The sequence below is a fragment of the Rhinolophus ferrumequinum genome, chromosome 24 (genome assembly GCF_004115265.2).
Source record: "Rhinolophus ferrumequinum isolate MPI-CBG mRhiFer1 chromosome 24, mRhiFer1_v1.p, whole genome shotgun sequence".
NCBI classification, from domain to species: Eukaryota; Metazoa; Chordata; class Mammalia; order Chiroptera; family Rhinolophidae; genus Rhinolophus; species Rhinolophus ferrumequinum.
In genome coordinates, this window is record NC_046307.1 from 43,201,984 (window position 1) to 43,217,433 (window position 15,450).

The following is a 15,450-nucleotide window of genomic DNA, read 5'->3' on the forward strand; positions in this document are numbered from 1 at the left end:
AATTGCACAAATACTTTTTGTATGATTCTAAAATGTATATTTCAGTGGTAAAATAAAGGCCGCTTTAGTGGTAAAAACAAGGCATTAAATGGCCATATTATATCATTAAAGGGAGGGGCCTTTAAATCTCTGTACTAAATTCTAGAGGGATTTCCAAATTCTTTTAGAGAAGAATTTACTTTCATTAATTTGTGTAAAATAGACTCTCAGTTAGATCTTATGCAGAGTGGTTTAAAGATTCAGTAATATGTTTATGGCATCAAATCTGTATATCAAATAAGATATAAATGCTGTGAAATTTTCAGCGTGACCCTAAGAGTTTGAAAGGCAAAGCCTCAAGATTTTGCTTATTTTCTGTTCTCTAGAGTCTTGATCTGTAGCCCACCTAAAATGCACCCATCTCCTCCTCCTCCCTGTTTACTTGGGGCTTCTCTAGTCATGGTTGTGTCGATTGTAAGCAAAAACCATGGTCTTCTGAAATGTTTTTCGCTCAAACCCTGCTAGTCAGAGTGTGGCCTGGGAAGATTACACCTCAGCACCACCTGGGAGCTGGTAAGAGATGCAGCACCTCAGACCCCGCCCCCCTGGGAGCTGGTGAGATGCAGCATCTCAGCTGCCCTAGATCTCTAGAATTCAGCTCTGTGTGTAATGAGACCACCCTGGCGATGTGTGCACATTTAGGCCTGAGAAGGACTGAGTGCCTGACTCATGACCTGTTACAGCAAAAGGCGAAGGCCTTCGCATGTGACTGTTCTCTCACCTGCTGACGAAGTCTAATAGTGCGTCTACATGCGTTGATAGGTCCTTTGTAAAACTTAGTAGTATTTCATGAAAAGTTTTAAAAACTAGGCTAGCCATTTTGAAAGGTGAGTCACGTCTGTGACGATGTCTGAAGCTGTCGCACGGCCTAATAATAGCTCCACTTAAGTCCTTACTGTGTGCCCCGCTCTGCTAACCACTCAAGGTGTGTGAGCTCATTCATGTGGAGAGTCACGTGACAGAAAGCAGTGGAACCGAGCTTCAGACAGAGGTCTTGTTTCAGAGCCACTTTCTTAGCCACGTGTCACCTGTGGGACACAGGAAAGCCCATCTGGAAGCAGTTCGGTTGGAGGTGCCCGGGAGGCCCCTTGTCCTCCAGGCCTCAGCTCAGGCAGCACCAGTCTAGTCCACGGGGGCCCTTCGAGCACTCAGCTGGGACTCGGATTAGGCACCTCGCTGTGTGACCGCTGGGTGAGGCCGTGAGAGCAGGGACCTCCCCTAGTCTGATTTCACGCACCACTGTGTCCGCTGCACCTGATGGTGGCTGGCACACAGCAGGTGCTCAGTAACCGCTGACTCAGGGCTCCAGTCTGTTCCTGGCTCTTCCTTCCTCCTTCTGCCCCGTCCTCCGTCCATCGTCCATGGTCCATCCACTGTGAGGGAGTGGGACTGCGTTATTTTTCCTGAGATCGCTTCCTGCTCTGTGATGCTCATTGTAGCTGGTCCTCTGTTTTAATGAACGCAAATGTCTCTGGTTCTGTGTTCAGTCTGGAAGTGAAGCAGCTGCTCCAAGCAAAGGCTGACTTGCAGAAGGAGCTGGAAGATGTGAAGGAAGGTGAGAAGGCGAGAAGAGAAAGAGAGGAGGCTTTGAGGTAAGTGAACCAAGGGGCAGAGTTTGCAGAGAGAATGCACACAATTCCAGCTCCTCCTGCCCTCCCCCACCTGTTCTCAGCACAGTGTCAGGACCGGCTTCTGAAAAACGCCCTTCTGGTTCAGTCACTCCTCTTCCTGAAACTTCCAGGGATTTTGTTTCCTTCAGAATAATACCCCAAACTCTGAGGAAGAGCCATGCATAATTAGGCCATTGGTAGAGAAGCTGGTCTTGTGGCAGCTGCCGTGCCCGTACCACCCCCCACCCCGCCGTGCCCGCCGCTGGGTCTCCACTGCCTGAGACTCCACCGAGGTGTGTGATGGACCCCCAAGGGCATTACGCTAAGTGAAATAAGTCAGACAGAGAGAGACAAATGCCACATGGTTTCACGTATATGTGGAACCTAAAGAACAAAATAAACGAATAAACAAAGACTCATAGATACAGAGAACAAACTAATGGTTGCCAGAGGTGGACTAGGTGAAAAATGGGAGGGAATTAAGAAGCACAAATTGGCAGTTACAAAATAGTGATGGAGCTGTAGAGTAAAGCATAGAGAATATAGTCAATAATATAGTAATAACTATGTATGGTGCCAGGTGGGTACTAGACTAGCCAGGGGATCACTTCTTAAATTATATAAATGTCTAACCACTGTGCTGTACACCTGAAACTAATATAAAATCATATTGAATGTCAACTGTAACTGAAAAAAATAATGAAATTAAAAAACTATATTAGCCAAAAAAAAAACTCAGCCCGGGTATCAGTGACCTCCTTGGGACAGTTGCCTGCCACACACCTTCATAATATCATTGTCCACAACAGTCAAAAAGTGAAAGCAGCCCAGATGTCCATCAGCTGATGAACAGACAAGAAACTGAGGTGTACCCACACGAGGCAGGGAAAAGGAGGGGAGCACTGGGGTGCTGCAGCACGGAGGAGCCTCAGATGTTACGCAGCCTGAGAGCAGCAGACAGACAAGGCCACTCGTGTGCGATTCCGAAATGTCCAGACCAGGCAGATTCAGAGACAGAAAGTACACGAGTGGTTGTCCGGGGCTGGGGGTGAGCCACGGGAGGGACTTACAGGTAGGGAGCTGCTTTCAGGTGACAGAAGTGTCCTCTAGTTAGATGGTGGTGCATCTGATGGTGCATAACTGAGAATATACTGAAACCCACTTAATTGTGCACTTTAAAATAGTGAGTTTTATGTTCTATGAACTTTATATCAATAAAAAAATCCCCCCAAAAGTAGATTAGACATCTGAGCAGAAATATGTGGCACTCGGGATAATTGGTAAGACACAGATTACTGAAGTGAATCAAAAATTTTGTTTTCAGGAGAAATGCGACTAGAATTTGTCAGAAGGCTAGAAAGCAGAAAGGGCAGGTGAACAGTGAAGAATTATTTTTACTTTGCCTTTAAAATCTATAATGAGGCCATCAGTTATATTTCCTTCCGTTCTCGTTGTGTTATTATAAAACCCCAATGAACTGCCTGTCATTGTTTGTGCAGTCAGTATTTTTCCAGTTTTTACCACGTGCCCCAAAACCCTCATCCCGTCCAGCCGAGGAGATAGACAGTAGATGTGCCATCCCATGGTGCAGTGGGGTGGCAGTCAGGCCCCCATGTCTCTGGGAGAAGTGTCCTTCCCAGCTCTGCAGGCTACCGTCCCCGCTGTCACGCACAGACATCTCACTCAGCGCAATGACAAGTCTGCTGTCATCTTTTCCCTTTCTACTTTAGAGAGGAAATTCAAACCCTTACCAAGAAGTTTCAAGAACTAGAAGAAATTAAGAAAGAAGAGGACAGTGACCTCGTGGAAGTGAGCCCTGAGGTATGATTCCGGCGTGCTTGGTCTCGGCTGGGATGTGAAGGGGCCGGTGGGCCCCAGACCTAGACTTTCTCCTGACTCCAACACCGACAGTCCAGTTTCCTCCTGTCATCACAATTGACTTCTAGAAATTGTGTGTGCTGAAGCCCAACGTTCTGACCTGATTGTCAGTGTTGACTTCAGTGAATGGCAGGTTCCTTCTGCAGGACCTGCAGGCAGGTAAGAGGTGAATCTCGGCAGACCATCCTCCCTGTCCCTGTCGCCTTGCTCCCCCCATTGACGTGGACAAGAAGGTGGCCTTTGTGACCTTGAAGGGAGCCCTTTGGTCCCCCCTGGCCCAGGGCTCCCTACACTGGGCTATGGGCTCGAATGTGCCTTCTCGCTAATCCTTTACTCCAAGTAACAGAATCTTGAGATGGCAGGTGTACTCTGATATCTGCTCACACCACAAATAACCGAGGTGTTAGAACCCTGTGGCTGCAGTTTGCTCCCAGAGGAGCCGTCATGTCCGTGTGGGACAGGTCAACCAGATGTGGTCTGGGGGTTTGCACAGCAGGCTCCTGGTACCCCCTTTTCCGTGAGCCTTTCTGCTTCCTGAGATGTGAGGAGTGCCTGGGGGCCCACCAGGATGGAGGGGCCTTGTCTGGCACACATTTAGCCAAGAAGTCCTGTTGCATCAGGAAGTGACTTGCTGCTGACAGAGATTGTCACTGGCCACCAGAAGGGAGGCTAACAGCCTGCAGGGTTGAGTGATCTGCTCACAGTTGAAAGTAAAAGTGGTTGGTTTTTTTAAATCTGAACTGGCTTCGGTCTTGCGAGGCTGGCTTATTTAGCGGGAGCCTTAGTTTTCAGGCATCATCTTTGAGCATATGACGCTACGTGTACTTCTGCAGTAGCACAAGGGAAAAAGGACAAGAGCTAGGTGAGACCTTGGAGAGGCAGGTGAGCACGTCTCGAGTTACACGGCGAGACGGAGCACAGCACTACCACTTAGGCAGAAGAAAGGCGGCATCGTGCGTGCCCTGGAGCCTGAGGGTCGTGTGGCGGGGCATGCAGTGAGGGCTGGGCAGGGGCTCTGTCTCTCCCCTCTGAAACAGCTTGTTCAGTAAAGTGCTTTCGTGTCACCTGTATGGATGCGTCTTCATGGTGCTTTCCTTAGTACTGTGGGTCATGTTCCCAGTCTGCGGAAGCCCTGTCCCAGTGTCCAGGGAATTCGCCATTCTGTGTGATGGTCACTTTGCAGGAGACCCCTGCTCACCTGGATGCCTCCACCGCCTGCCCAGGTGGACACGCCTGGGCCAAGTGTGGCACACCTCTGCTGATGGCACGGGCATGTCATGTGGCAGAGCAGAGCTGCATGTCTTCTCTAGACGACGTGGCACTCGGGTGCATTGTTACATCCTTTTGTCCAAGTGGGGCGCTCGCAGGCAGTGAAATGGCAGGGCCTGCCAACATGTGACATGTCTGCTTCACATAACCCTGAGCCCTGGAGGTACCACTTCAGTAAGGGCAGATGTGTGCTGTTTTTAATGCTTTTCCCTCAAAGTCACATATCCCTTAGGGAGAAAAAATGGTTTCCACATCCCACAGAATTGAATATTGAAGACTCCACCCTCCTGTGGCCTGCTCGGCTTTTCTGTGGACAAATGAAGAAAAACACGTCTGTCCTGTTATCTTGTCAGCACGTGGATGTGCAGACACAGGAGAGGTCGTCTAGCACTGACCTCGTCCTGTGCAGTCGCTGGACACAGACCCCGGCCTCATCCCGTGTCCCGTATTGACCATCACAAGCACCCAGCCCATGCTGCTGGCACCTCCTTTGTCTGGCAACTTCACCGCGGAGGCCGCTGCTCTCCCTAACGCAGCAGTTTGGGATGTGAACCCTCCCTGGCCCCTGCAGGCGGAGCAGCCATGCCAGGAGCCCCAGCAGAGCTCTCCTCAGGAGTGACGTCCTCAGTCAGCCTCTGCGTTTGTCCTGACTGGGCTCAGGAGACTGGCGTGGTGTAAGAATTACACCCGTTTTGGCATCTTAGACAACCTGGAGACTTTGTGTCCCTATAAATGACAGGGACAAATGGCGGACCATTCAGAGTGGGCCAAGGGAAGCCCTGTCAGCCCCCGGTGCAGGCCCTCATCACAGCCTTGCCCACCCTGCAGACCAGGCACAAGATGGAGCCGGCTACCACTGCAGGCAGGGCATCCAGTCAGGGCATGTCACTCCGCCTTACGAAGGGTGGAACTGATGTCCCCTCACTGACATGGAAGATGCCTGTGGCCTGCAGTCTGCTGAACACTAATCCCTCCCCCCCACAGAGGTCACAGTGCTGGCCCCTTTTATGAGGAAAACACTTACCGGTAGGAAGTCTGCAGGGGTCACCCCAGTATGGCTGCGTCTGTGTGGTGGGACCACGAGTGCTTTCTACTTTCTCTTGGCGTTGTCTCAGTTTGTTGTAATAAGCACGTATTCGTGCTGGGTCTTCCTGCCTGAAAGGATTCCCACTTGAAGAGGAAGGGGATGAGTTGGAAAGACTCGCTGTTCTCCTCGGGAGCCGGCTGGCGTCCTGGGGGGTGAGCAATGGATTGTAGGTGTAAATGGAGTGATGGACAGCTCTCAACAGTCGCTTCGAGGACTGTGTGTGTGTGCCCAAGTTTAAAATTCTTCCAGCTGTCTGCCAAGAGTAGCTTGTGTAAATGTTCCTCTATCTTCTAAGTCGCTGATTTGACCTATTTGCTCTCAGTGGCACAGGCCGCACGGTGACAGTCTCGTCCCGCCTCAGTGGAGCGGACGTCTGGGGGTGTCTTAGGACTGAGGGAAGGGCAAGTCCCTTTTCAGGGTAACAGAGGCTGTGTGGTGGGGAACGTGGCGGGAAGTGACTGCCAGCACCCAGAAGAGACAGGTGACGATGCAGGTGTCCTCAGAGCACTGGCCGGTCGGTGGGCAAGCATCCTGGGCTTGCAGTGGTTTTACAGTTCCGTGGGGCACACACTTTTACCAGTTTCGGCCTCTCTCCAAGCGTGGGTCTCCACTGCGCTTGCTTTTTTGATGTGAGAAAAAGAGTTCAATATTTCTGTTTTTATTGAGAGGTGTCCTTTGTAGATTATAAACGTGGACCCTTAAGTAATAGAGATCAGTGTTAATTTGGTGGTTACAGTAGCAATTCTTGCTTCTTTCTACCTTAAAACCAAGCTAGAAATCTGCTACCTTTAAACCCAGAAGTCCCACTTTTGTGTACAGCGTTAGACTAAAACGACCAAAGAAAGGACTCCTGAAAAGCAGGTAATTCTTGCAATACACAGCTGTTACTGGGCGAGCTGCCTCTGAGACCCCACGGGTTCTGTCACCTTCCCTTCGTCCCAGGAGAGAGTTCAGGGAGGTCACTGAAAACTGAGCTTATGCGTCGTTTCTCCAGACACTTCTGTCACCTGCCGTGCTGAGCAGTGTGGGCAGATTTTCCCTCTGAATTAAAAGTCAGTGAGATAAGTGTAGCCTGTATCGAGCCGAGTGTTCCCCTGCCACCGTCCATGACACCATCGTCCTGCCCTACTGAGTCACCCTTTACCGTCCACTTTCCTGCAGCCCCAGGAGTGGCCCCGACCTTGCCATCCTGCCAGCACTCCCTCTCAGCGGGCCTCTGAGCCGGATGAAGCCAGTGCCCCCTGCACCTGCTTGGAGGGGCGGAGACAGGCCGCAGCCAGGCTCCTGCAGGCGCGGTGGAAGGCGTACAGGAACCAGGTGAGGAGGGCTCCCGAGAGGCCGGCTGCTGGTCTGCACCCGCAGGGGCCCCAGCCACTCTGTCCGTCATCTTTTCATTCGGCCCAGCCGTGTCGCATCCCTTTGATGTGTGGGCTCTGAGCTCGGTGCAGTTGACATGCAGGAAAATGTAGGAGGAACAGAATAGACGGGGCAGAAAATGAGGTGACGTGGGCTGAGGGGAGAGAGAGACACCTGCAGCTCGAACCACAGTGGGGGTGCTGAGTCCTGGGAAGAAAGGTGAGGCTCATCTTTCGGCTCTAGAAGGGGGCAGGGTTCCATTTGCCGGGTGCAAAGGCGGTGCTGTCGGAAGCCTGGCCAGCGGCGGGCGCTGCCTTCCCATCCCTGGTGGCTGCAGGGGCAAGACTGAGAAATGGGCAGTATTACGGCACGTTCATCCTTGTGTTAATTCACAGTGTGTCTCTATTTCAGGAAACAAAAGCTGTTCTGGATGAGGTGAGCAAGGTTTATTTTACCAACTTCAGAATATGTATTTTTACTCTGGAATGGAGTATGGGCAGGCAGCTCTCAGGGAACGGCATTAAGTCCTTGTTTTCATGAAATCAGATCAGACCCCAACATTAAGTTCAAAATATATAAGTGACATTAACATCAAATAAATATTGAGATAACTTCACACCTTCACAGTTACTCATTCATCCATCCATCCTTTCAACACGTTTATTGAGCATCACTTGTGTCAACAACCCGCCGGGCCCTTGGGACACAGACATGAAGACAAACAGGTAAACAGGTACGGACAGCTCAGCTGGAAGGTGTGGCGTAGGGCTGCACACACAGTGCTGTGGGGCTGCCAGTCGGTCCTGCTTGTCCTGTCTGCGGAGGCCGGGAAGTCCCTGCCATGGTGGCGTTGGAGCTGGGCCTTAGAGTGAGGAGGAGCCCATGGCACTGAGAAATGAGAGGAAGCGTAGAAGATTCCCGCACTGACCCCTGGGCGCGCGAAAGGCTGAGCCTTGTTTAAGAAAAGGGGAGCCGGTCTGTGCGACAGGAGCATGAGGGAGCCCCTCAGTGGCCATGGAAGTTAGAGCGGACACAGGATGTGCCAAAGATGACAATGAACTGCTGGCTTGGGGACAGTGCAGATCTGAGCCACCTGGACTCCTGCAGTAACCTCCTCAAGCGTCCCCTTCTGCTTTTGCCCTCCTGCAGCCTGTCCCCATGCAGCCGCAAGGGCAACGCTTTTAATGTTAAATGACCCCACTCGGCAATGGCTTCCTCTCACACTTGGAACAAAACCCAGAGCTGCTCCCTGAGGACCCTGCTCACCCTGCTCCTGGCCCATCCAGCCCTGCTCAGCCTGAAGGCGTCCCTGGCCTCCGTGGCAACCTCAGGCATGTCCCTGCCCCAGGCCCTTTGCACCTGCTGCTCCCCTGCCTAGAAGGCTCTTGCTCCCTCGCTTTATTCCAGTCTCCACTGGTTCATCACACACACACACCCCACGTCCCCACCCACACCCCCGGTCTCGGAGCATCCACCACCCATCGCTCCCCAGCCCCTGCCCTACTTTATATTTCCTCAGAGCATTTATCCCTACCTTTCTTTTTATTTATTTATCCCTTTCACTTTCTTTTAATTGCTTGTCTCTCCTGTGAGAATGTAAGTGCCATGGAGGCTGGGACCATGTCTTCTTTTTGCCGCTACGTCCTTAGCTACCAAAATGGTGCCTAGCATTTCATAAGTATTTTTGAACGAGTGAGTGAAGGAATGAATTCGGGCCTCCTCAGAGGACTGTATAGCATGGTCATAACCCAGGTGGCCAGCACCGTTGTCTGCCATATGCTATGTTTTCTCTTCCGGTGTCCCCCCCGAGCCTCAGTTTCCTTACCTCTGAGGTCAGGATGATGGTAAGACCCGCAGGCAGGGCTGTCGGGAGTGCCCAGTTGACAGCATGGGCCTGTGTGTGGCCTGAAGGAGGATGGCACCCCTGTGTCGTGCTGCCGCTGGTACAGTGTCAGCTGCTGCAGTCACCCTACTGTCTGTCATTCAGGCGTGGACCTCCTGGGTCAGTGCCAATACTTAGTGCGTTAGTGGGTTCTTTTGTCCTTGATAACGGGTGTGCTGTTGCTTCCTTCATTGTACTTGTCTCTGAATCTCGTGTTTATGTCATTTCTTTCGCCTTCATGTCGTGTTCCTTCGAGATCACACAGAGGGTTTCCTGTGACTGGGATTTGGGGGCATCTAGACCTCTGAGAAAATGCGTGTCCTATCAGGACCTGGTGTGCCTGTGTGTGTTCTCCGGAAGCATTGTGAGAGCTCAGGTCCCCTGGCCGGAAGCAGGGTCATTCAAACAGAAGCGCTGCCCTGAAACCCAGAGCACTGATTTTTGGACCCATGTGTAGTTCTTAAGAAAATCACTTAAGATGAAGGTCAAAGGATAAGTAACTCCTGTGTGACAGTCTGAGGTCATGCACTACCCTGCCTGACTTTAGAAGACGTGTATGAAATAGAAGAAACTATCCCAATACGAAGACCTAAGTATGTGTAAAATAGGGACTAATGTTAGCCGTTGAACCCAATAGCATTTAACACGTGATTCATCTGTGTTCCAGATTCAGTATACTGGGGGGTCGGGCATCTGTGCCTTCTCTCCCTGGAGGACTGGCATGTTTCTCGCTGCCGGAGGGTCTGCGTGAGTGAGAGGTTCTTTAGTTCTCTGTGGTCGTGCAGTAGTAAGGGAAGTCATTTTCTCTGCTGCCAGAGCTTTTCCCTCTGGAATCTCCCCTAATCTGTGCCTGCCTGCCGCCTTCCTAGGAAATGAACATCCGTTTCTCTCTCTCCTCTTCCCCTGCCAGGCGGCCACTGTGCTGCAGGCAGCTTTCAGGGGACATCGAGCGCGGGTAAAGCTCTTATCAAGCAAGGTGTGTGGTTCAGAATCTGCCAGCGTGCCCAGCCTCCCCAGCCAGGTAACCCTCCGGGAGGGCAGGACCCAGCCTCAGTCCTCACAGTTGCCCCCGTTTCTCCTTCTCGGTCTTCGTCATCACGCCCTGCCCTGTGGGTCTGCCCACTACCCTTCCCATTTGTGGCACCTTCAGGTCACAAAACAGTGTGTTGGTGCACGGCCTGGGTGGACTTAACCTCAGGGGCCTGTTTGCTTTAAGGTGCCAGTATATCAAGTAGCATGTCCATCTTGCAATTAAGACGTAAAGTTCAAAATAAAGATATGAGCTTCCTCTATCAGCCCCCCTCGTCTGTGAAAACCATAAGACGGTCATTTGAAGACTCTAGAGCAGGGGTGTCCACACTGCGGCCAGCGGGCCAACTGTGGCCCACGATCCATTGTTAATTGGCCCGCAGCAAATTCCAAAAATATATTTAGTTTACTTAAATAAACCAGGTGAGGCAATACGTACTTCACCTCGAGTGAGTGGCCCGGCTGTGTGTGTATTTTACTGCATATGGCCCTTGGTGAAAAACGTTGGAAAAAGTTTGGACACCCCTGCTCTAGAGTCTAAGAATTAAGAACCTACAATCAGGGAAATGCTGACTAAGTAGTTAGTAATGAGATGAGCCACCTGAAACGGAACTATGCCCTTACCTGGCTGCCGGAGGTCCAGGGTGAAGGCCATGCCACAGTGGACGGTGGGCGGGGGTTCTCAAACGGCTCTCTTCCTGTGTCGTTCAGCTGCAGAGCTGCCCCTCACCCTGCCTCCTGAGCCCCATTGTCCAGGCCGAGGGTGACCCAGGGCACGAGGAGGCCATTACCATCATCCAGTCCATCTTCCGGGCACACCTGGCACGGATCAGGCACAGGTAAGCTGACTGGCAGGCCCATCTGTGTTCTGTGTCGGAGATGCTGATGCAGATGGCGCCCAGGTGCAGGGTATGGAGCTGGGACCTCAGTGTGTCAGCAGAGCAGGTTGCACCTTGTGAGAATCCAGTGCCCTGGGGGTGGGCCACAAGCTCTGACCCTATGGGAGGGAGCAAGTAGGGCTGGATGCTGTGTGGTCCTCAGACCGTCACTTTGTAGACGGCGGTTGGCTTGTCCTCGCACACACACAGCCCCTTTCTAAATAGATGTGCAACGCGGTCCCAGTGCTCAGGCGGCATGGCCAGTAGCCCTCGACAGTGACACGCTCGCTCCTGCTAGGTCTGCCGGGTTAGTCAGGGCTCTCCGGGCTGCAAACACTCAAAACCCATTTCAGTCAACTCAGGCCAAGGGTGGGATTTAAAGTGTGGCCCAGAGACGGTGTCGGGCGAGAGGGCAGGGCTACTGTGAGCCTGCAGTGGCCTGCGTCTGCTGCCCGAGGAGGCTCAGGCTCCCCTCCCGGCCCCCGCAGGTGTCGCTCTGCACGCCAGCCTCTGCTCCTCTTTTGCCTCCACAGACTTCTGCTTCTCAGCCTACATGGCAGACAGTGGCAGCCACCGTGGCTGTTAGGTCTAGCTTCTCCCTGCAGAAGGACAGCAAGCCCCAGTCAGAACCACAGGGTCCTGGTTCCATAGGCCGTAGTCAGGGGTCCATCCCTGGGGAAGTCAGCCAGGGCCAGGAGGTGGAGAGCTGCACGTGGCTGTGAGCACTTCTGCCGGGGCAGGGCGGCCAGGGGACAACGGGGGGCAGGGAGGCATCTGAGGCCTGACTTGGGCTAGTGCCCCGAGGAGACTTACTGAGGCCACGCCTGAGGCCCCAGGCTCAGCTGGTCACTCCACTGGGGCCGCTGCCCCAGGAGACCTGGGAGCCCAGTTGTCAGTCTCAGGGCTTTAGTGCGGGATCACTAGAGTCGCTCTCTTCCCCAGGGCTACCGGGCAAAGAACCCCCAGTGCGGATCCTGCCAGGAGGAGGTCTGCTCCAGCCGCACACAGCGAGCCCTCCTCGCCACCCCTCCCTGCAGCTTCTGGTAATTTCATTTCATTTTGGATTTTAGAGTGAGGGGCAGCTCGCCCTCTGAGGTTTAAGCCAAAAGAGCTGCCACCATCCTGGAAGCATGGGACGTGTGAGTGCATGTGAGGGGCTGGTCCCACCTGTGGCCACCTGCAAACTAAGTAGTGCCTTCAACGGGAGACACCTCGGCTCAGCCTCCCTGTGACAGCTTTGTCCCTCATCCTTTGGGTTGTAGGGAAACAGAAGGGCGTCAAGGGACTCCCTGGAGCTCGCAGGCTGGAGACAATCGCGGTGTCAGTGACATCAGTGTAACCCCACAGTCACCTACAGGCCACACATTGGACCTTCATGGCTTCTGTGTCTTGACTTTATTCTTAGCTCCTGCTGGCGTAGGTGTTTCCCTCCCCTGGGCCAATATTTTCCCTGCTGGCTAGTTTTTTAAGCAAAACTTTGCCCATATTCCTTTTCTGCTTCATTAAGGTCCAAAAGCAGTCAGTGGAGAAACTGGCATGGCCGGGGCTGCACCGGTCGTGGTCCCAGCCTCTGCCGACTCCTGACCGGCCTGGCCTTGGCTCCTCACCTGTGAGGCAGAGACCTGGGGAGGCAGCTTGGGGGTTGCTTTCAGTCCCCAAAGCTATGATTCTGTGACTGTCCTTCAGATCCTTTGCTCCTTGCACTGTACTTAGGAGACCACGTGGCTGCTGGCTTGGATAGTTACTATACTGCTAAAGATGAGCGTGTGGCCTTGTGGTCTCGTTTGTGAACGTGCCGTGCAGGCTACTGGCGTCACAAGGCTTGCGTGGAGTTTCCTGTGAAAGGCTTTTCTGTAGTGAGTTCTTAGGTCACAAAGATGGAACCAGAGGAGGTCGGGGCAGGTAGGGAGCCGAGCTTCAGATCAAGGAACATCTCCAAAAGGAAGCATGGTGTTTGGGGGTTTTTGAGCTCTATTTGACAATATAATATTATATTAGTTTCAGGTGTACAACATAATGATTCGACGTTTGTATGCATTGTTTAATCATCACCTGGAAGCAGGTTTTTTGAACCAAAAAATGCTAGGATAGCAAGGCAAGGGGACGTGACGGGCCCTGTCTGTGGGTAACACCGCCTCTGTAGGCCGCCTGCTTCAAGTTTGCATGTCGTTTCAGATACGGAAGACAGTGAAGTGAGCAGTGGGGACACGGTGGACGGACCAGCTCCTGAGGATGAGGACGAAGCCCCGAGGGGGTCAGGGGTGCCGGCAGCCCTGTGGCCCTGCCCTGGTGAGTGGGAGGCATGGCGGCCGTAGTGAGGGGTCACAGTGCAGGAAGGAGGGCGGCCGCTGGCCAGTGCCCTTGGCCTGGGAGAACCTGCACACACTAAGGTTACGCCCCGTCTCCCCTGGAGATCACCATGGCGTTTTATCCATGTCGGTCACTTTTTCCAGCTCTGCCAGAGCTAGCAAGCTTTGAGCTTTGATAGTCTCTCCAAAACCTCCGTTTATGAAGCTCAGCTCTGGGACTCAAAGGAAAGATGTGCAAAGCCCCAAAGCCAGAGGGGCCCTGCTGGAACTTCCAAACTCCCCACAGGCTTTACATTCTTCTCTGAAAACCCGTCCCCGTGCCGATCTCACCAGCTGCTACATTTGGCAGCCTTTCGATTCTTGGATCAGGGCTAATGTGTTCGTGACACTGCCCTTTTCTCCTCTGGTTAAATGTGTAATTTTAAAGCTCAGCTTCGCCCTCGTCTACAATCGCAGCCGCACAGCACGTTCCCTTGTGTTCACCCCCAGAAACGGGTCCGTGTGAGAGTGCAAAGCAAGCCCTGGTTTGATCTGACCGTAAAATGTTTTTAAAGAAAAAAAAACAAAAACCCTGAAGATAACCTTGAAAACTGATGTTTTTAATGTCATACAGTAGCACTTTAATATTAATTTTCTTGAAAGTTACAGAAAAAAAGCCAATGCAGTTATAGTACCTGCAGCACTGAGTAAACTTCCTTCCCTTTTTTATCTCACATCATTGTTTGGTTAGATTTTTTCTTTCGTTTTATGAAGCAGTAAGAGCCAGGCCCTTCTCCAGGGCTGCTAGTGGTGAGGACCCGTCTCTCACATCCCTCGCCCCAGGTCCAAGGAGGCATGTGGGGTCACCCTTCCCCATGCAGTCTGTAGGTGGCATCTCATTCTAGTGTAGACTAACGGATTGGAACAGGTTAGCTCTGCTGGAAGAAAGGAGTAGAAATGGTCTGAGTGGTGAAACAGCTTGAAAGCTCACAAGTGGCCATTGGTTGGGTCCTGCCTCCCCCACCTGGGGTGGGTGTGTTCTCACGAGGAAGCTGGTGGCCACAGCACAGAATTCAGCTGCCCCCAGGTGGGCCCAGCCCCCCGGGACGCTGCTGTGAGGACGACTCAGAGAACCACTACTGCAGACATGAGTCCCTTCGGAGCTGGCAAATCCTCACCTTTGGCAGGTGCTTTGCTTTTTGGAAATGGCCAAAGTTTTCAGAGCTGAGCTTGGAGACTGGAGAGGTAGGTGTGATTAAGAAGTAGTGAGAGAGGCTTTGTGGCTGGTGTGAAGCCGGTTCTGAAGTTCTGTACCTACTGCTTTGGGGTATGACCTTGGGCCTGCCTGCCAGGGACGAGGTGAGGGGCACTGCATCCATAACAGGAGGCCGTGAAACAGGGCCCGGCCCTGGGCAGTTGGTGTGACCGCTCTCCTTCTCTCTGGTTCGTTTCAGCCAAGCCCCCTCCCTCGGGCCTGCAGCCCATGGTGTCTCCACATGCGGAAGATGTCAACTCTGACGACTCTGATGAAATTGTCGCTCCATCGCTGCCCGTGAAGAGAAATGCCCCCCCCAGCCTAGGTCGCTATGGGTGCGGCTCATGTGCTGATGGACTGTCGGGGGAAGCTTAGGTGCAGAGGACAAAGCACGTTCGGGAAGACAACACCTGAAATGGGAAAGCAGTTTATCTTGTTAGGAAAAGAACAGTGCCTGCTTGCCATCTCCGCATCTCCCCCCGGTTTCCTCGTCCATGCTGCTTGTTTGGTTAGGAGTCCTGGGTGCCTTCACCTTGTCTTTGGGGAGGAAGGGTGGTCGTATCGTCCCCTCTTCTCCAGCTGCAGTTCACATGGTGGTTTCAGTGCCACACAAACATGTCGCCCGGAATTGGAGGGCAGCCAGGGAGCCCTGCAAAGCCACGTTCTTATAGCAACTGACTGGCCACCTTGGCCTTGACATGGAAGAAAATCGAGCCCTGGGGTCTGGCTGGTTTAATCTATTTGGTCTGTGAGCTGCCAAATCAGTTTTCTTACGCCCTTCTTTCCCCGACTGGACTGATTGGTGATTTGGCTGAATTCGTTGTCACCCGTGCCTTGTGTCATCCGCTGGGTCTGTCCCCAGGTGACCCGACTCATCCT

General features: G+C 52.7%; 1 protein-coding gene across 3 annotated transcripts in view; it reads left to right on the forward strand.

Moving 5' to 3' along the window:
* The window catches only part of IQCE (IQ motif containing E), a 34,819-nt gene extending 20,300 nt beyond the window's left edge, over positions 1 to 14,519 (forward strand). Inside the window, exons 14-21 of one of the 3 annotated variants that reach the window (XM_033096090.1) lie at positions 1,527 to 1,631; positions 3,380 to 3,470; positions 7,045 to 7,200; positions 7,651 to 7,674; positions 10,032 to 10,142; positions 10,862 to 10,989; positions 11,971 to 12,071; positions 13,204 to 14,519. In XM_033096090.1, coding sequence (XP_032951981.1) covers positions 1,527 to 1,631; positions 3,380 to 3,470; positions 7,045 to 7,200; positions 7,651 to 7,674; positions 10,032 to 10,142; positions 10,862 to 10,989; positions 11,971 to 12,071; positions 13,204 to 13,343 — 856 coding nt within the window. In that variant the 3' untranslated portion in view covers positions 13,344 to 14,519. Of the gene's footprint in view, positions 1 to 1,526; positions 1,632 to 3,379; positions 3,471 to 7,044; positions 7,411 to 7,650; positions 7,675 to 10,031; positions 10,143 to 10,861; positions 10,990 to 11,970; positions 12,072 to 13,203 lie in introns of those variants that run through there. The other 2 variants (XM_033096089.1, XM_033096088.1) reach the window with 2 other exon arrangements.
* Positions 14,520 to 15,450: the final 931 nt, after the last annotated feature.